This window comes from Pezoporus wallicus, unplaced genomic scaffold, assembly GCF_028554395.1.
Source record: "Pezoporus wallicus isolate ANWC-B61680 ecotype Strahan unplaced genomic scaffold, APGP_CSIRO_Pwel_v1 contig_5552, whole genome shotgun sequence".
Classification (NCBI taxonomy): Eukaryota; Metazoa; Chordata; class Aves; order Psittaciformes; family Psittacidae; genus Pezoporus; species Pezoporus wallicus.
Window position 1 is genome coordinate 2089907 of NW_026640754.1, and position 21907 is coordinate 2111813.

Genomic DNA, 21907 nt, shown 5'->3' on the forward strand with positions numbered 1-21907 from the left:
ACGTGTATGTACATAAAAAAATAAATCTAGTTTATAATGTTTACAGCACAAGTTTGCAGGAATGCAAGAAGCCTGTTTCCACATTAAGACTCTAGTTCTGTCATCACTTCAGGGTGGAAGAAGTGCTGGCTGCAGATGACAGGGGACACAACCCTTCACCCTGCTGCTTCTCCCCCTTCTCCTGCTCCAACACCAGTGCTCCTCTAGCCCCACTCTGCGCCAGGCCAAGGCAGCTTTAGCAAAACAACACTTCAAGCCACCAGTTCTCAGCTGGGTCAGGTCCCCAGGCAGCTCACCACACAGCTGGGCGCACAGCTGCCGAGGCAGCAGTGCTGGCACAGGGCAGGACAGAGTGATGAAATGGCAGTAGAAGGCCAAGCTCTTTCAAAGCCACCCCTACCAAAACCTGCCTGAAACTACTGCAGAGCAGTAAGCCAGGTGCTTCATCAGTAGGAAGGTTAGAAGCTGCAGCATGGCAGATGCCAGACTGCACCAACCTCTAGAAAACCCTCAGCCTTTTAGTACTATGCTTCCAAGAAAGAAAATGCTACATATTTCTCCAGTATCTTTGGTACTCATCTACCTATTCAGGCTGTAAGGCTTTCTCTGCTTGTCATACTCCCTATTCACACATTTGCAATTTTGTGCAGTACCAAATAAAGCTCCCCAAAAGCTGCATTTTAACATAGCCCTCTAAATTGGATGACAGCAATAGTGACAAGTGGAGAAGATGTACTCATTGCTTCAGCTGTGGGGAAGGGAAGACCTCTCCCTCTTTACCACGCTTCCAACTCTGCCAGGGAATGCCTGCCTTAATCAGGGCTAAAAAGTAAATCTGAGCATTAAATACACCACCTGCATGTAACAAGACCTACATCCATGTTCAGGTTTGGCTGACACAATACTCAGCCTCCAAAGCATGTGAAAATCAACATTTCCAACTTTTCAATAACAAGTGACGTATCTGAAACTGCTCCACATGTGTTGCTTTTGCTTTCAAAGCGTTCTTTTCTTTCTCTTTTTTAAAGGGGCTTCACCATAACAGAAGTGTGCTTTTCTAAAATGCCAGCTTCACTTCCAAGTGCTATCATTTTCAACCCAATGACTTTTTTGCACTCCACAAGATGATTCTGCTTTGAGGTCAAAAAAGTTACATGAAGTTACCATTGAATGCAGTTAAATCAAGCTTCAAAGTTGGCACAACCAGCCCCTGCACATAATAGCTTAATTTCACGTTATAGCTGTCCACTAGGATGAGTTCAAAGATTGAATCTCATTAGCCTCATAGCATTTCCTTCTGTGAATTTTACATTCATTCACCTACAAGCCATTAAGGCAAAATGTAGATTTTGCACAGCATGTTTTACAGGTTTACGGATCTTTGCCAACAGTTCTCTAGAAGACAGCACACAAATAAATTGGGGATTAACAGAAGTGTATGTACTGTCAGCCATCCTCCCATTCTTAAGGAAGTGAGAGCTTTGGTCATCAGACGCATGTTTTTCAAGGAGGCCCTGCTAGGCACAGTCAGATCAGTGCCAGGAATCTGGTGAACCTGGGGTCACACTGTCAGGCCCCAGAGAAATGCATCTGAGAAGAATTCAGGCAGGGAATTAAATGACTGCCATTACAATACCAGGGCATCTGTCTCTCTGCAGCTCTGTTTTGCTGCATTTCTGTTCTCATGTAGGGTACAAAAATAAACTCTTACCTAGTTCTCCTCGAAGGTTAACCAGTTCTTGAGATAACTCTTTGCGCTGCTTCAGTGCCTCCTCCCTCTGCAGAGGAAAAAAACCAACACAAACCCAAACATTTGGTTACTAGTGATCTGAGCAGGGCACCTTCCAGTAATTAACTTACATGTCTTCTGCAGGAAAATAAGAGAAGCGAGAAGCCAAGAAATGAATCATTTAGGATAACAGATCTGCTGTTACAAAATACACAGATGTTCTCCTGTTGTTAAGGAAGTTACACTTTAAAACAAAGAATAGCTTTTTCCAGGATAACACTGCAATCACTTTGCAGCAATTAATTATATATTTTATGATGGGTGCAGCAATATAAGCCTCCAGAACAAATCAACTGATAGCTGTCAAGGGCACAAAAGTATGGTATATGTCAAAGAGGCATGCATTAAATATTTATCTTAAGCTTACTCAAACACAAACCCCAGAACTCTGCTAAATGCTCAGTCTTCCAGGAAGAAAAGGCAGAGATCCCTGTGCAAAGTTGAACACAGCCCACCCCACTGCTGACAGTTCTTAATTTTAAGATAGATGATGGGTTTTATACTGGCAATCACTGCAAATCTGTGCTAAAACACGCAGAAGCACCCATCTTCCTGCTCTGCCTAGGGGCCGCCTCCAGTCAGGGGAAGGCGGCCGCCAGGCTCCTCTACCCCCAGACCCTCACCCCAGGGAGCAGCTCAGTCGCTCCGTGACTCGGCGACCAGCACCTCGCACCCACGGCGCGCAGGTGACAGGGGCCGGGCTTCCCGCTGCCAGGGCGCGTTCACCTTGCTCGCTCAGTCCACGCTCCCGTCCAGCTCCCTGCCCTGGGAAAAGCAGTGCGAAACAAACCCCGGTTACCCTTGCTGCAGCACACTGGGAATAGAGGCACAGTCTGCTGCTGGAGCAGCCCATCTTCCAGCGCCGGCAGCCCCCCGCTCGGCCCCCCTGCCCCTCATAGGCGACGCGCAGGTGGCGGCTCCGGCTGCGGCCGAACGGCGAGGCTGGACCTTGGCCCTCCGCAGGTTATCCCGCTTCCGTGCCGATGGCTCCGGCAGCGGCAGATACTGCAGCTTCTGCAATTGGCACAGGCAGCCAGCGCTTACTTAAAGCCACAGCCCTTCTTTTATGAAAGGCGAGCCCCAGACATTACACTGATCGATCTCCGCTTGCTCGAACGGCAGCCGGGATCGCAAAGGGAATGCTGCCCTTCTCTGTAGATAATGGACCTTATTTTTAGCCGTTCCAAGCTTGCTATACGCTGCTTTCACACTTAATTCACTGATGCAAAAAAAAGCCACGGGAGGCCTGAGCTGAATGGGAGAGCCACAGATACAGCCGCTCTGGGGCTGTCAATGCCCCAGCTCATGTTCACAGCCCCAGCGCACGCAAAGAGCTTGAAACTCACTTTGCATGCTTTTCCTTCAGCTAGGATACATCAGAGGAAAACAGTAACAATGCACTGGCCCCAACATCACATGGGCTCTTCCACCACTGACCACAATAGACGAGTTTGCACACTGGAACGGCCACGCCTGCACCTGGTTTTCCCCAGAGAAAACGTTACCTTTGCCGCAGGTTCCCCATTTGCCCCCCATCACTCTGGCCACAGCTTGACCCCAGGCTAACATCTTAAAAGTGCCCTGTCCTGGAGGCAGGCAATACTCACTGCATGCCTGCAGAGCAAATAAAGCAATAACATGCATCATTCATAAGAAAAAAAATAGAAGGGATGAGCACCAGAAACCAGTGATGTATTAAGACCTGACATAATACTAATCAAAATGAGTGATTTTTATGCATACACTCTCATCTGCTGCAAGTTACAGGAAATTACTCTGCAGCTGAAAAGGCAGGTTAGAAGAAAGGGCAACCCTTTAATAGGAATACTTGGTTTTGACCTTGTGTGGGGAAAGATCCCCTTTTAATGCTAACGGTTACGTGGACACTGTCACACTGGTATTAAGTAGCTGTGCTGCAGTTGTACATTAGGCACTTGTATTCTTTCTGCAGCGGCGGTGGTCTAAGACTGAAAACCACGCCTCTCCTCACAGCGAATCCTCAGGAGAGCAGAGAGCTCAGTTATGGAAAGGACTCGCCCTGCTCTCCCCTGATCAGGAAGGAGAGATGAGTCATCTCGCTCCTACTCATCACCAGCTTAGGCTACGGACACAGCATCCACTGATGAAAACCTGAACGCTGCAGTGGGGATTGAGCTGCGTCCTAGCACACTAAGACGCAACCACATAAGGGATGTGCAAGCAAGGTAACTACCAAAGCACTTTCATTTTCATGCTGCAGGCTCCACATGGGATTTCCCAAAGCTTTTATAGTAACTTTGTCCATTACCAAAGTAATGTACAAACAACATGTAGATTTTATGTTCACCCTCCCCTTGGTTTGCATATTCATTCTTTATTCTAATTCTCAAAAAGTCATCCTTGAACCTTACTACTTCCAGCCCACTCTGTTCGTAAAACAACTCAAATTTCCCCCCTTCAGCTCAGCAGCTGGACCACACTGCAGGCCCTTTGGAAACACTGCTGATTTTAGTTCGTGTTTCCAAAGACCCACTTCACAATCCATGTATTTTGTATTTCTACGTAGAGCAATTTGACAAGGGCACAGGAGATCAGAATATACCAAGGACTGCCAGAGACTAAAAACACAAAATCAAATAATGTTGCCTTACTATATTTTTTAGTGTTTTCTGCTTTCTGCTGCTCTTAGCCCTGTTGCTTTTTACTGGTGCTGACTTTGTGCCTCAACCTCCTGCTTGTCCATTCATAGTTCTGCAAACCAAGAAATCCAGACAGACTTGTTATCACCTCCTACTAAAGAATATATTCAGAGCCAGCCATAGAGACTGCCAGCCTTAAGTAAGTTGCTCGTATGGTTAAGCAACCATATGAACTAGTCAGACTGACTAGCAGTTCATTCAGCTTTTATGGGAGAGAAATGAAGCTCCAGGTGTGGGGGTCTCCCCAAGGACAAAGGAATGTTTGCAAGACCCAAAACACAGTGAAATACCAAAGCCCACTTGAATAATCCAGTAAGGACCACCCTCAGTATTTAAAGACAAGTATGCAAGTGCTTTGGGCTAGAATATCAAGCAACCTTCTTGTTTATCCTTTACAAGATTTTACTTGAGAAATCAGTATCAGAAATTGAAGGAGCAGAACCAGGATAGAAGCATACAAGACAGAGCAATTTTAGCATTGTTCACTTATCCAGATAAGTCTGGCAATAGGGTTCATTCTTGTTTTGCTGTCAGAGACCCAAGGAAGACCTTCATGCAAATTTAAAGCTGTTTCTAGCACAATTTAGGAGTTATGCCAAGATCATGTAGATTACTGGGTAGCTGTTTTTCTTAGGTCAAAAGAATCTGTTGTAGGTGTACAAGAAATCTGGTTGAGTTTTAGCCAAAACTTTCCCACCACCATAAACATGGAAGCTGTAGGAAGGAACAAGAAGAGAGGCTGCGGATAAAAGCCTTGCCACAGGCAGTAGTGGGATGGTGCCCCTCTGCTACCACATGCTATAGAAAAATTCTCAGCATAAAGAAGGAGACTTGGACACTTCTTGTTCTGAGGAAGGTTAGGCAGTTCTGAAACTCTGACAAGCAAGTCCAGAGGGCTGTGTGCCCACAGCAAAGACACCTGAAAAGGTAAGGTATGCTCCACTACAACTGGATGGAAACAGAGAGTGTCCAAGGTAGGGGCTTGGAGGATACAGCAGTTTCAAGATCACATAAATGACCAAGTCAGGAACAGAATAAATTACAGAACTTGTCATTCATGTTTGTGTTACTGGCAGTTATGTAGCCTGGATACAGGCTTAAGAGTATTTTTCCTGGCAACCAGCTGTTTTTGCTACCTCTTGAGATTCAAACAGCCCAGCCTAGGGTCATTTTGGATAACGAGGGTGAAGACACATCAATGTCTGAATAGTTTCCAGCACTCTGCTTTGAAAGTGGGAAGCTCTACGGAAGTCCACATCCTAGAATGAACAAAAAAGGTATTTCTACCAAGCATGTAAGCAACCGGCCTTCCTGGCTGTGTACCTATACCAAATCTTCACACGAGTTAAGACACAAAAGACACCTCTGAGAGCTCAGGTTATGAGCAGTTCTCAAGCTGGAATGGGTGGTTATTCCTCAAGCATCTCACAACTCCTTTGCAGATCCCAAATCCAGGAGCTGTGGGGGCCCACCCCATGCTCTGCCTGCAAGTCAGGGCTTTGAGAGCTACAGATAGGCCCTGTCTGGCTAAAAAGCCCTATTCTGCAAGTTTTGCCTCCAAGTTAAGAGCTACAAGTCCTTCAACACCTACTTGTTGTAAAAGAGTAAACCATGACAGAAAAGTGAGGTTTGAGTATGTGTGACCAAATAAGCTAACACTATCCATCTGATAGTAATTAGCCAGACATCATCGTTAGCATTTTAACCCACCACATTCCCTCTGACAACAAAAGGCATACTCTTTTGGAGTTGTACTACAGAAGGAAGAATTCACAAGCACCAACACTGAAAAGTTTGCATTTATATACCAAAATATGGGTTGGTTTAGTTTTTCGGGTTTAATTTCAAGCAGCTATATCACACCAATACCTCAAAAATTGTACTCATTCAAAATCTTGTATTTTCTGGCCATTAACAGGCTCAGAATAGGCATTATGCATTGCTGGAACCAAAAACTGCAGAGCACTGGTGCATTGCAAAGGAACAGAAACAACCCTCTTCTAGGTATGAAATATCCCAGGGAATCAGGTTGTGTCATGCAACCTTGCCCATGACACAAACATACAGCAGCCATACTGGAACATTCTCCTCATAGTGCTGGGATGTGATGTGGTCCCTGTCCAGAGAAGGTGGAGAAAGCCCAGACAATGCTGGTACCAAGCACTCCATGGCATACGGGCAGGCAGCCCTGAGTGTTATGCAATGGGCAGCAACTGCACCTGTCACAGGCAGAAATGGCAGGTGGAAACACCTCTGATCTGGAAGGTTGTAGATGAGCCTTTTAGTTTTATCAGCAATACACTTTGTAAACAAGTGATTTCAAAAGTCAGAACTTAGAGGAGGAGAACATTAAGCGTTAAATATAAAAACACTGCAATGCTTTTTTAAAAAGCATTTTATTAGACCAGACTAAATAAACTTTGTTCAAAGCATGTAAACCAAAAATTCATCAGCACAGCAAAGAGCGGAAGCAATTAAATGTATTTTACTTAAATGTGTTTTGCAGTCATATACAGGGCCAAATTAATTTTATTCTGGGAAAGGAAAGCCTGATATTTGAAAGCCATGTGCTGTCAAACCACAAGCACTTACTCCTAAAATCAAACTTGGAGAGAAGCACTGAGCATCTTAAAAACATAATAATAAATTGTGGTTATTTGCAAGCACTTCTGTAATGTGCACTTAGATCTTACAGGAGATACGCTTAGATTGTATGGAAGAAAAAAATCATTACTTAAATATTGTTTAATACTGGTACAGACCCAGCTGTCAACTGATATCAATATAGGATGAGTCTTTTTCACCTGAGGAGGTATTGCTCTCATAGAACAGCATTAGAAATTGGAGCCTACTCCATCCTTGTGCTGCACCAGGCATGAAAAGATGAACATCACCATTGGCTGTAATGTAGAAACTGAGTCACAGCTTTTCATAAAATCCAGTCACTCATGTGTTATCAGCTATAGCCTGGAAGTAATGATGAGGGGTAACAAAAGGGCCATTCATATCCGTTATGCGGTATTAGATTTATGTTTCTTATTTTGGTCCTTATACTGCAGTATTTGTACCAGACCCTGCTCTTTGCTGGCAAAACACCATCCTCTAAAGAAATCTTCTAATTAGAAGTCAGCAAGTTTAGATTTTTTTCTTAAAACCCCTTTGAAATGTCATTTCTTTCACATCACTTAGATGCAAAAGCAAGCTAAAGAAATGAGCCAGCTAACTACCAGATTCTGAGCCAAAGAAGTGGCTGAACAACAGGATGTACACCCTCTGCTCCATGTATATGTTTGAAAGGAGCAGCAGACTATTACTGCAGTGAAATGAATATATCATTAACCATCTCAAATCAATAAATATGCAGTGAAATGACTACTTCCACATTACTCTTGGCCTTGTTAGTGTTATGCAGTGCCTCCTTACCAAATAAAATAAGCAGTCAGCTTTCACCCTATTATCTCAAACAGAATTCAGTTAAGCCTCAGAATACACCACTTACATGATTAGCTGGTAGAGACCCACTGTTATTTCTAATATATTATTTGCTAGGTACATTTATGGAGAGTCAGATGTTTATTCCCTAATGTTTAGTATGTGAAACACTAAAGCAGAGAGACAGCTAAACAGGATTCCTATGAGTCACTATATATTTAAGACAAGCTATATACTTACAGGCTCTTTATGCTTTTACAAGGTTTACATGGGATCTTATAGTCATATGGGATCCTTGTTTTCCCACTTAGAAGTGATGTTCACCTTCATGCAACAACTTTACAAGTTGTCACATAGAATGACTATGACTTCTCTATAAAAATTCCAATCTTATAATAAGTTTACCCTACCAACTGCTTACTATTTAGTATTTTCTAGGTTTTTTGAGTCTGTTCATCTCATGGGTATTACACAAAGGCTCCATCAGTTACCATGCAGCCCTGACAAGTTATACTGTCATAACTTAAGTTCTCACATCTAGAAAATTATAAAGTTCTCTGAAATGTTAGAATGAGATCCTATGCTTGAGAGTACTACCGTATTTTCTTTACATCATTCCATGCTTAAGGCTGTTTAGAGTTTAATCATAGAAGGCAGTACAACACTAAAGAGGGAAACAAGAAGCAAAGATGCTCCTTTCTTTCTTCCACTAACTACTCCCTTTAATTTTGATGTTGTAATAGACACATCTAAGTTTGATACTGTCATTAATTCTGCATCTTCTTGGAGAGAGAAAAAAAAGAGAAGAAAGAAGAGAAATAACAAGGTAGTCATGAGAATCAACTTCTGCATGGAAAGCAACACTCGGTGCCTGAAATGCCAAGTTTGTTTCAAAGATGTCTTTTCTCATGACACCTTTTGCTAGAAGTAGCTATCGACAGGGACTCCTGAGCCTCTCCAGCTGTAATCCATCCTGAATACCCAAATGCACCCAATAAATTGCTTAACTGAGGCGTCTTCTAAAAAGTTATTTCCAAGAGAGCCTAGTTTCACAGTAATTAATGGATTAAAATCTTTTTCTGACATTAGAATTCACAAATCTTCAACCTGTTGCCAGAAATACTCTTGTCCAGCAGTGCTCACATGTTGTAGGAACCCTGAGAATCATTTGAAGCTTCCTTGCTTCCCAACAGCTATGTGTCAGATATGCAAGCTGCCACAGCCTAGGTGTTGCTTTACAAGGGGAAGCTACTGTGTTATTACTGAAATACTCTCCTTTACTGAATGGAAAATAGTTGAATTCCTCAAATTCAGGATATTATCTTTTGACTTCTAAGTGATTTATTTTTTTAAATCTGAACAACAGAAAAAAGCTAAATTAAATATCCTTATTCTCGCTTGTAAAAAGTTACAACCATATTTTGGGAGGCCAGGTTTAAAGAGCAGAAGAACACACTGGATGAAAATCCCAATGACAGCTGGCCAAGTTTGACGTTAGGTTCTAGAAAATCAAAACTACAAGTTTTAAGTCAAAGCAAGCTGTCCTAAACAATAGGCCTGCCAACATAGTTTGAATTTATAGGCCAAAAATCTGACTGTTCCAAACCTCTTCCTTTCACTGTAAATGGTTTTGGGGTTAGCAATGCCATGTGTGCTCCTCTGCTCCTTAAGCCAGATTTGCATTTCTTATTTGATGAATATTTTCTGCTGAACTTCTGTAAAGGCTAGGGCAAACTTTTCTGGTACATGTGTCCATGTATTCCAAGATTGAAACCCCTCCTCTTTCAAGTGCTAAGAAGCTGCAAAGAAAACTACTGTCTCAACTCTTAACTTCACCCACGTCAGGAAATGCCAGTTATAGTAGCTCATATGCTAATGGTTAATTCCCATTTCCACCTAGGATACTGAAGCCTGTTCCAGCCACACAATTACTAGCACATTCCTGTGTCACATCCACGATTAGTGGTATCTACATATTATTGTCAAGGCTCTATAGCCTCTCAAATAGCATTTATCAAGGAAACTTCTTGAAGATGTCACCACAGTCATTCCAAAGTAAAGCTGGAACTGTAAATATCAGTCTTCCCATAACCACACCAAAAGAAGCACAAAAGTGGAACTTGGTTTCTGTTCATCTCTGTAGCACCTTGGAGCACAGACACAAATTTGAGGCTCATTTCTACAGCAGAATCCGTTGAGAGTTCTCAAAACACTCAATTAGATTCATTTATTAAACTAGAAGCACAGAAACGGGTGTTTATCATAATTAAACACTGTACCATCTAAACTGCCTGAGCAGTTCTGAATGTGGCAATTTATGCATTAAAATAAGAGGATGGAAAAGGCAGTATTTGTCAATTCACCCTGAACAGTCACAAAGCTGTTCACGTCACTAACCACACGTTACCGTTTCATTCTAAAGCTAAACCTCCCTTAAACAGTCAAAACCAGATTTAAACCAAGCAGGTACTGTGCTGCTAAAACAAATACCCTCCACCACCAAACACAAAAGAATTTCTATATGGCAGCAAGTTAGAGGTTCAGGCTCCCCAGCTGCAGTGGTCATGCAGCCTTGCAGGCAGCAGCCTTGAGGCAGGGCAAGGGGCTGAGCATCACTCAGGAGGCAGAAGCAGGGGCTCACAAAGCAGTTGTCACAGCTGGTGATGTACTTTTGCAAAACATCACAAAAACATCAGAGTTTGGGGTTTTCCTTCCCAAAGGAGCACCTGACTTGGGCCCACAGCTGCAGACCTCTGAGGTACATGCTGCCACCCCAGCACTGGTGGCTCCTCACTCCCACTCCTTCCCACAGTGAACCACTGCACAGGGGCATACCCATAACACTTTGGGTATGGAGAGACCTATAAGGCTAGACCCATCATTGTTTTTTCTGCCTGACTGGATGCCTGAACTGGCTCCTCAAGGCCAGGCAAGCACCAACCCATGCAGACATGAGGACCATAGAAGAAAGGGCAAGTCTGTAGGAGTGCATCCATAGCCTGCTTTGCACAGATGGGCTAAACCATGTATTTAAAGCCTCTGTGAACACATCTGTTACTGAAGGGATGAGAAATACATTCAAAATTAATATGCACAATGAATAGCAGGGCTGCTAAAAGATCAACTCAAACGCAGTGGTGCAAGCAGAAGACAGCTTTCCTTGGCACTTCATGCACTTACTGTAAATGGCTGATTTCACCATTTCCTCTGTACTGCCACTTTTCCTTTCTCATTTGAGCTTAACAAATAGGAAAACAGTTATGAAGTCACAGGAATTACCAGGGGATGAGGAGGGGAGCAGTAGTCTAGAAAGACTAAGCTTGCTTTTGTGATTAGCCCACAGTTTGACACATGGTTCTTAACACTGCCCATGCACATGCAGCTGTCTAAACAGAAAAACTCAATACAGCATGGTGTTCTCATCAGCCACACACTATTCATGCCAAAAAGGTTTTTATCTGGCAATAACCAGTGCAGCAGTAGCTCCTGCGATGCAGTAACCAAGTTTCCAGGACTTTTAAATTCAGAAGAGATTTTAATTTCTGAATTTTTAGATTCATTCTAAAATGAAAAGCACAGAAACCCCCTGCACAAAGCCTGAAAGCCTGACCGTGAAGGTATTATCAGAGGCAGCTGTTAATATTGACAGCTCCAAGATAATGCTTGTAACAAACAGGTTTGAGCTCGGGCAGAGTTTTGTGAGAGATTCTTGCTCGGCTAGAAAAAGCACGAGCAGCATTGCTCAATCTCCTTTAACCCTTCAACAGCAGCCTCTCGACTTCACTCCAAATGGTCTGGCTGCATTCTTGACAGAAGTCATTGCCAGCAAGTCCTGATTTCGTTCACAGCCATATCCCATTTCCAATGAGCTCGTAAGAAGTAACTTTGAACATTTTTGCAATCAGGATGCACTGGGACATCTTGGGGGAGAAAAGGAAAGCAAACCCAAATGAACCCACAGCTGAATCACCTCCCGGTAACTTCAGCTTTGCAGGGAAAGTGGGAGAGAATGGGGCAGGTCTTACCAAGAAGCTGGGGCTGCCTCTCTCTGCTGCACAGCCATTCTCCAGCTCTTCTCTCCATTTGGCTGAGCAGCCTGTCCCTGACCCCATCGCACCCTCAAACTGACTCTGACCGCACATTTAGATGGTCCATGTTGCTAATCTACCAAGGAAATTCTCTCGCACTGGGGAGTCCAGAGCGGGACCTGCCCCTGGTTACAGCAAGCAAGCTGTTTCATCATCTTACAATGCACTGTGTCACTTCGCGCTTGCTCTACTGGGAGAAACAGAAGCACAGTTCTGTTCTTGATATAATCAGCTAAGCATGTTTATTTTATTGTACTTTTAAAGAGAAAAGCTGAAGCTGCTCTCAGTTGGCTCTGAAGTAGTTAAGCTATGAGCCCCTGCCTTACGAACTAAAACCCAACTTTAAATTTCACCCCAAGTTTATCCAAAGAGTTTGCAAATTGCATCAAAGGGATCCCCAAGAAAAATAAATGTATGGCCAGTTGAGATTACATTAGCGACACCAGACCCCACACATCACCATAAAGGAAAAAGAAAATCCCAACAAACAAAACCAAAACAAACCGCAAAAGCAAGGTTAACACTTCAGTGTTCCCTGAAACACAGAAATCCTACGGGATGTTCCCCCAGCTAACTAACAGATTCTTGAGTATTCCTTATACCGCTATGGCATTAGAGTCCTTCTCAGCCCTACAGTAAATACACAACAAAACAGTGACTCTTCAGCAAGTGTTGTCTTATCCTAGGAGAGAAATCCTCAGTACCAATAACTGGTATAAAAGTCATATTTAGCCCAGCTTCATAGACTTAGATTTCACGCTCCAAGATTACTGATTTTACACAATTTAATAGAAATACAATTTCTTTTTTCTTTCCATCTTCAAAAGAATAATGAAGAGGAAGAGCAAATTGGCCAGTTTCCTGCATGCAGTTCTCTTCCCTCCATCTCAACACTACTCACCACCCCCCTTTTTTAAATAGCCATTCCCATTCACAGTGCTTATTATACAGTAATTAGAAGATTGCATAGGTTAGCAGTGAGAGTTTCACATATAAATTTCACAATTCATATCAGATGACAGGCACCCAAAAATCCCCTTTCAAATTGCTTTGAAGATCTTGAACTAGTTCCTTAGCAGAGAAAGGTGTTCCATTCAGGAGTTTAAAATGCCCCACCAAACCAAATCCACAAGTCACTGCTCTTAAGAGCTGAACCAGACTTGGGCTTAAATGCAGTATTTCTGTAGAAGAGCAAGCAGATCATCTCACAAGAAGAGAATGTTACATTTCTAGTAGCACACTAAGACAACTCAGTCTATTTTTAATATACCAGACTGTAAAACCTGCCATATATCAGAACACCTGAAATAAAATTGATACCAATCTTGGAACTTTCGTTATAAATGCAAAAGAAACTGCTATTAAAGCTTGCATCAACAGTTGCAGTATAAATCCACAACTGTTATAATTTCCATAACTTCACATTTTCCTTCTTTCAAAGGTTTTCAAGGCAGACCAAAAGTTTCTAGTATAGTATCAAATTGGTAAGGTCATTATGCACGTCAAACAGACTAGAACAAACAAACATTAAACCACATCAGATTAATTCTATTCTAAATTCCAGGGGCATTTCTAATTTCTTTTTTTAAACGACATGTTGACAGTTTTCAGACGCGAAGAGTAACACTGTTGGATTCAATAAATAAAACCATTATAACTCATGCTTTATTCTGAACAGCTCAAAAACATATCTACCCCTTGCACACTCTTCTATCCAATGTCAAATAACAAAGCAAGGTCATGCAGATTACCTGTTGAAATTAGTCTTTCCTACAAGGGCAGAACCTAAAGTATATTCTTGGAATGGTACTCAAGCCTGAAGGACCCTATGACTATAAACATTCAAAAACTCATCTTTTAAAAAGGATGTGAAGCTGCAAAGAGGCCATAAACCCCAGTGTCAGGTTTTTTTTTTTATCCAGCTGATGCCAGGAGCAGGTTTACTGCTGCTTCCACAGGAAAACAGAAACCACTGGAATGGAAACACAGATGTTCTGTATCAGTATGCTCGTATGTTCAGACACCCTTGTTGAGAAGAGTTCAAACAATTAAAGCCTAAATTGCTTAGCTGTGTGTTTTTACCTCGGACTGCAGGTGCTGGATCACAACTGTTAACGCTTCAAACTTCTGATTGCTGCTTGTCAGGAATCTTTTCAGCTGCAGGATGATTCCACTTTGGGTCTCACATTTTGTTTTGTACTGTGTCAGCTCTGCTGCTTTTGTACCAAGCGAATGAGCATCTGAGGAGGCTTGAGTTGGTGTGCACGAGCTCCTGGGACTCCGCTGCTTGCCCTTGTCAACTGAAAAGTCAACAATAACTACTTAATATGCAACTTATGTTGAATTATCTCACCAACACTTAAAGCACAGATGCAAAAGAAAGTAGTTATAAGTTCTTATATACACAGTTCCTGAAACACTAACTTGGAGAAAGGGTTATTTCAATAGCCCTACAGAGCACATACTGTCATCTGCCAGCTTGATTTCTAGCACCATATAATGTTTTGCAGTTCATTCTCACCTTCATATATACTATGGCTTATTTTTCAGCATGCTCTTCACACTGTGCTCTGAATAAATATTGTCATAAAATGCAAGATCTCCATCATCCTACCTAACCAGTAATTTATTCCTAATGCAAGAGTTGACCAGTTTTGTTTGCAACATGCAGTTATCTCCTGCGCTCTAAAGTACTGGTGAATAAAAACCAAAAAAAAACATTTTCCCTACATTTACTTGGCCTTTCACTTGCTTTCAAGATTTTTATTGTAAAGCTCCCCTCTCTGCAGCTCACATTTGAGCTCCATTAACTAGGAGTCTTGCAGCATTTCTGTGTCAGCAATTGCAGTCACAAGGATGAGACTTTTAAAGATGAGACTTCTAAAGATGCTCTAAAATGAATGTATTTCAAGTTTTCACTGCCCCTATTCACCAAGAATTACATCGCTGATTTAATATTCCTACTTATGCTGCAACCCTCAATACCTTCATAGTACACAATCACCTCATGTCAGACCACATAACATAATCCAGCGCTTGACTTACAAACATCACAGAGGTTACAGGTTTCTCTGCTGCTTTCAGACTGGAAAGCGAGAACAGTATTGCTGTGCAGATAGGGCCAATCTTACCCATTTGATCACACAGGGAACGAGCAAACACTTTTGCAATAAAAGGCTGATGCAATATATAAATATCCCTTGGCAATTTAATGAAAACACCTAAGCAGATTACTTTGTACAGTTTCAGCTTAACAAGATTTCTTCCAGATAAAGTGAAAAAACCTGAGAGGTGAGATTTAGAGAAAAGAACTGTAGGAATATGTGGAAAAGAAGGGGGACAAACTAACCAAATGAACCCTTTCTGAAGCCCAAGCACTTGAAGGTTGTCAAGTGACTTTGGAATAGTCCAAGCAGTTTAAGGTTCAATCACACAACTGGAGACAGTATTAATAACAAAAGCTTTGCTTCTTAGTCTCACTGACACATCAACCATTGTATTATTACATAGGTCTTGCACAGCCTTCACTTGTTTTCAAAGCATTTGAAAACAAGTTTTGTGTTCAAAATACTGATGTTCTCTGTGCCCCTCTTACTGAACCAGGTATAAAGTGCCTCTTAAGCCCATTAATTTTCCAAATACATCCTCTCTATGCAAGATTTTCCATCATTCCTCATAGTTAGGGAATTGTCCACACATGGCTTTATCATGTTCAGATACTCTTGTGTTCTTGGAGATTTCACTACACTTCTGCTCATAAGATGCTGACTGCTAAAGGGTATACTGTAAGTTAGAAAAATACCATCTTGCAGTTTCATAGTAGAGCTGTTGAAAGACGTAACAACATAATAACCCAAATCAAAATGCAGATCGGGGAGGGGGGAAGAATCAAGGTTGCCTGACCATTCTGGTTATTTTTACCGCTATTTTAACTAATGTGACCACTTCTTTTCTCACAGTGCAGACATAACAACCTTTGAGTAGACCTCTTTAAATGAATGACAGTTCACACTTGAGAGCAATCATGTCAGATTTCCAGCAACCCTGTGGAGAATACTGTGTTTAGGAAAATACTGGTTACCTTCTGAAGCTCCTTCAAAAATCACAAGAGACAATCAAGGAGAGAGGGGAAAAAGAGCAGAGAATAAACATGTACAGTCAGTCCTTCCCTGCCCTCCTGGGTCACATACTCCTACTCTCTTATATATTCCATCTCCCTTCCTGAATGCTCCACTTAAAGTAAGTGGAAAACTAGAGCATTCTTCTTGATTTAAGGGTACTGGGTAAACCCACTGATACAGATGCTAATGTCATCATTTAATTAACTGTATGAAATGCCTTTTACATCCATTTGTAGGACTCTTGACAGAGCTGTGTTAAACCTGAACAAACGTTTGCAGACGACTTCTATTCTGGAAAAACATTACATCATACCTATCACACCTAATAAAGTTATTTAAGTACAGTGATAAAGCAGCTACCCACAAATGACACAGGACTCCAGATACCCACTGTTTCCAGTGTTCAGTCAGCCTTTATCAGTTTGCCAGTTTCATGGCACTGCTTTTATCAAGGTGCCCAGACTACTCAATCCTTTCCTAGAAGCTCATTCAAACATCCAACCAAGCCAGCCCTGGACACTATACTAAAAAAAGCTGAACAAAAAACAGGCACTAGAGAAATTCAGTGACATTCCTGTTGGCAATTTATCATAAACATGTGCTACACACAGCCACTTCAAATGTTGAAACGTGCTCCTCTGCTAGCATGAACGTTCTGTAGCATGAACTGCCTCTACAGATTAACACCAGTGACACTCCGATGCTTATTTATGTCCTACATACCTCTGGGCAATGACAGAGTGTTTCCAGATTGGTACAGAAAGCATGCTGTGATGCCAAAACAAAAACCATGCTTTCATTAAGACAAAAGCATCATGAGCCTAATTACTGATACAACACATCAGTGATAAACTCTAAATTAAAGACAGTACTGGTTACCAGCCTAAGTCCTCCTTATGCTGGCCTTTTTACTTGCCACCTTTATACAGTCAGGCTTGTAAAGCAGAACAATTTCCACCCTTAAGTTGGAATCCTCTCCAGGCTTGAAAACCCTGTACCAAATCTAGCTGAAATGCTCAGTTTCTGAAGACTGAAATCAGATTCGCAAGTACCACACACAGCACAGTAACTAGGAAGAACCAGCAAAACAAAAATCAGCAGGGATTTTGCAAAGCCTTTTGATCACTGAATCATTCACAGAAGATTTGACACCTAGCTGGCAAAAATAACCCCCGACCTTGGAAAAGGTCCAAAAACCCTCCCACCCCCTCTACAGTCACTATGGAGATGGCAGCAGCCAACTCCAGTTCCTTATGGAGAACATTAGACCCATCCCAAGCTTTTCAATGAAGAAAACCATTTACCATAAATAGCTTCTCTAGTTAACAAGCATTCAGAAGCGAGAAATACACAACTGTCTGTACATTAGGGTGTGTTTCATTAAAGTTACATTTAAGTGCTGGGATATTGCCCCAGTACTTGACATTGTACTTTACTATCTCAGAGCTTGCCTGGTACCACTGGGTTTCTTGTGCACTGTTCCTGGATTACTAGACGAACCATCTATCGACCACTTTTTGGTTTGCAGAGCCAAATTGAAGCCTTCCTTTGTTCCCATGTACTAGGAAAGTGTGCAGTAATGTCTACACCAGCTACAATCAGGGTTTTTTAAGCAAGAGATCAAATTTCTAAAAAACTACATTTCTTAGAAGCATTTTCAATAGCCTGAACAAACTACCTGACAAGCACAAGTAGGAAAAACATCATTTCTCTCCCCACACTTCTGCAATCACTATTGTCTTACCCCTAAGCACCTTCTTCTCACATTCCTCATCCAAACTGTTAGCTTCCACAGGTTTTTCAAAACCCACGTGTGAGTTGCATAAGCAATTTTCAAAGAAAAATCCTTCCTCAACATTTTCTCTTGTAGGAAGATGCAGGCTGGTAAAAACCTTCTGCCTCTCCTCCATTTTCTGGAAAGCCTTGTCTACACATGTTAAATTGGTGCTCACTTCTTTGATCAGTAAGACCAGATCAGCCTGAGTATTTAATCGAGCTTCCATTTCTTCTCTTACTCGCTGGATTTCCTCAAGCACAGTTCTTATATCCAAGTGACTGGACTTCACCTCTGCTCGGAGATCTTCTTTCACCTGTTGCTGGCTCCTCTGCAGTGCTAACACTGTTCTGATTTCCTTCTGGGATGTTTCCACGTCATGCTTTAGCTCCTTCTGCCCAGCCTGCATCGCCTCCTGGCTAGCTTTCAGCTCTGCCAGCAGAGCCGCGAGGCACTCCATCTTAATCCCACAGCAGTCACAGGTCTTCCAGCGTCACAGCTTCCAAGTGGTCAGGGACATTGGTGAGCTGGTAGAAGCTTTCCCAGACAGCAGGAGAGCTAGCACGTAGCCCTTGCTATGGTATTCTACCACAGCATGCTGCAGTGAACTAGGTAAAAGTCTAGTGCAAGGCAAGACAAAGGCAGTAAGAGTTCAACAAGCAGGGCTGTGAAGCTGAGCTGCTTCTCAGGCCTCAGCAGAGCACTAATCAGTTTAATTGGCAGATTATGCCACACCTGAATTTTTTAAAATCTTTTGCTGACATCACTGTACATGGAACGTCACCCAAAAGCCACTCCCAACAGTCACTTGATCTGTGCATCAATCAAAGTATGCCTGGGCATCAGCAACCAGGTTTGTTGCAACACAGGCAAACAATCTGCAAGAACAAGGCAGCCTTTCCTTTCCAACACAAAGGCTCAAGAGGAGCCTGAACTGCCTGCAGGAGCTGAAAGACAAACAGTTCAACAGGGCTTAGTTATTTCAATTGTATATTCATCAAGGTGATTGTGCACCTGTCCTTCTGCTAATGTTTGCAGTGAGAGTTCAGGAGTACCTCTGTGAGCATGATGGATATTGCCTCGCTCCCACCGAGTGCCCTTCTCATTCCCTCAGCTAGCAATGCTCTTTCAGCAGCCTTTGGAAGAACCTAGATCCTGAGGAAGCCCTCTAGTGCACAAACAATAAACAGTTACCAGAGCAATATGGGAAAACTGACTAATGAAGTGGTTTTGGCAAGCTAAGGAGGATAAGCCTTTTAGCTACCAGGGCTGAGTGTTAACTTTTACAGAGAAAAGCTAAGGCTTCTTACTTTTAAGCACAGAACTCATAAAAGGTGTAGGCTTCACGTAAAACCAGGTAGGTTAATGACACCAGGCTGTTAGCTGTTTTTGTTACACAGCAATTTAATTACCCAGTCATTGGATTCAGTTGGAAAAAAATGACCAACACAATGTAGATTTTGGTCTACAGAAGGCGTCACTCTCTCCCTTCAAAGAGCTGAGCTGGTACTCAGCACAACACTAGCAGAGCAAGACCTGGAGCAGCACCCAGGTTTGAGCTCAGAAAAGCTTTTACACCACACCTTTGGAACTGTCATGACTCCAGGATGCTTTCGGAAGCAGTGATGATCCCACAAACACCCCAGAACAGACAACCTATCCATTTAAAACCACAATAATCCCCATCAGCACTCATTTGGGCTGGGAAGCATCACTGAGAATGGCAACAGTTCGTGAATGCACAGATGCAGGATTTCCAGCTCGGCACAGTGCCTCTGGTCAACAAGCCAAACTGTGGAGTCCCACTTGCAGTCAGTTCACCTCCTACAGTAGTCCAGGCATACTCATACAATCAAGAAGGTATCAGAGGCGCATCCATCACACAGAGCACCTCACAGCTTGCAGGTATCCCCTGACTGTCCTGCCATTGCGGAGGTTGTAACAGCCCCTGGTGGGCACAATGCTGATGGTGGTGCTTTTTTCCAAGTCTCTATTACCTGCCAGAAGGCCAGACATGAGCTTTCTGATGGGATTTCCCCAGCACAGCTATTAGCCACAGGTGTGATTCCTCCTCCCCTCACCCCCATGCCCCATTTCTACCTGGATAGCTATCCCAAGAACTCCTAAGTCTTATTATTCACATATAGTCACCACTGAAGACCAGTACACAAAACAGACTGCAGAAGCATAATCTGAAGTTTGAAGGTAACATCTGTGACAAAAGATTTAGGTAGGTGAAGAGAGCTAGGTATGAGCACTAGCAGTACTTCTGCATCCCTAGACCAACACCTGCAGTAACTTAACTCAGCAGTTGAGCTCTTCATTCCAACCTTCACCATACCTTAGCAGTCGCTAAAAATTTTAGAAACAGAGATGAAGCACTTGCAAAAGACCTTGTCAGACACTTCCTGGCAGCAAATGAGTTGTGGTCAATGGCTCAATGTCCAGCTGGAAACAAACGGAAAACTCATTACTAGAAAAGAGTATCAAGTTGTGTCCCTCAGGGATCGGTGCTGGGACCAGCCTCATTCAACTTCTTTGTTGCCGACATGGACAGTGGGATTGAGTGGGCCCTCAGCAAGTCTGACAATGATACCAAGCTGTGTGGTTCGGCTGATATGCTGGAGGAAAGGAATGCCATCCAGAGACAAGTATCATGCACAATTCTGAAGTCAGCACAGAAACTCACTAAACCATAGCAACAGTTTTGTTTTACAGTGTTAAGTAATACAGCACATTTGAAATATAAACCGAAAGAATTTACACATAGCTTACAGTGAATCATACAGAAAAAGTCCATTACTTTGACTTTCAGGGTGGTTTCATGTTCTATGAGGTTGACCAGTTCATACAGCTAGGACTGGGGTCAGACTTAAAACAGCAACCAGATATTTTCACTTCCCAAACATGAAAGAGGAAGCCACAAGTTGCATCTGTATACTAACTTCTCTCTTTTTCAAAAGGTTTGTTACACCTAATTATAACTGGTATCTGAACACACTTCCCCAGTTAAAAAAAAAACAGACCAACGAACTATAAACACCACCCCACAACCACCCCTGAACTTCCTGGCATTAGGCTGGCAAAGAGTTTGAGAGCTAAGGAGAAAGACTAAACTAAAAATGAAAACAAGAGTAAAAACTAGAGAGGGCTACAGAACAGAGTACTTGCTAAAAGGAGAGAACACTCAGATAAGAATATATCCTTGCAAACTAGATACATACTTGTATTTAAGAAATCAGCCAAGTTACAACTAAAATACTGAACTAAAGGAAATGCTGCCAACACATCCCACAACACACACTGAACCAAGTTATGGCAAGCCTTATGAAACACGTATCCTCTACAGTATTAGCAGTCATGAAACACTTATAGTTAAGTGTGTTCAGTGGAGTTTTGAGTTTGATCAAAATTTCCTCAAATATACCGATAAATACTAAAGTAAACTTGAAGGTCCACATGTTTTTATTAGAGCCAGAAGAACAGACCTACACTGCTGACCTCTACTCTAGCTGAATTTATCTTTTCCTCTCCTAAGCAAGCTTGTCCCTTCGATGCAGTACTGTGCGACCCATGAGTCTGATCCTGAGGTTTTTTTTCCTTCAGGAGTTATCAAATCTCACTTTCACATCTGACCCAGCCCCTAAGCAAGTACATAACTTTGCCTTGTATGTTAATCTTTAAACAGCTAATTCTGGAGCCTCAACAGGGCTCTACAATTCTCCTGCCTTCCCCCCTGCCACTATGCACACAAGCTATTCAAGCAATGCAGCAGAAAGACTGATCAACAGTTTAATCTCATGGCTTTGATTTTAAAGTTGGCCTCATGATAAGGTAGAGCACTTCAGAGAGGGAGACTTAAGAACATCCATACAAATAAGGAAGCTGTTAGGTTTTGTCTGAAGCAGTACATATGCTGTCTTTGAGAGGACCTGGAAATTTGGCTAGCTGTAAATTACCACCTTCAATTCTTTCAAAACTCCTGCTCTGGGCTATAAATGCAGGAAGCAGTTTCACACAAATAT

At 42.4% G+C, this 21907-nt stretch overlaps 1 protein-coding gene across 7 annotated transcripts in view; it reads right to left on the bottom strand.

Annotated features, from left to right (window-relative positions):
• Nucleotides 1–21907, bottom strand: part of MTUS1 (microtubule associated scaffold protein 1) — an 87687-nt gene that overhangs the window by 14395 nt on the left and 51385 nt on the right. For 6 of the 7 annotated variants that reach the window (XM_057420258.1, XM_057420257.1, XM_057420255.1 and 3 more), the window contains 2 exons: nucleotides 14070–14287; nucleotides 1712–1778 (listed from right to left, as the gene is read on the bottom strand). In XM_057420258.1, coding sequence (XP_057276241.1) covers nucleotides 1712–1778; nucleotides 14070–14287 — 285 coding nt within the window. Of the gene's footprint in view, nucleotides 1–1711; nucleotides 1779–2588; nucleotides 2799–14069; nucleotides 14288–21907 lie in introns of those variants that run through there. The other variant, XM_057420262.1, reaches the window with a different exon arrangement.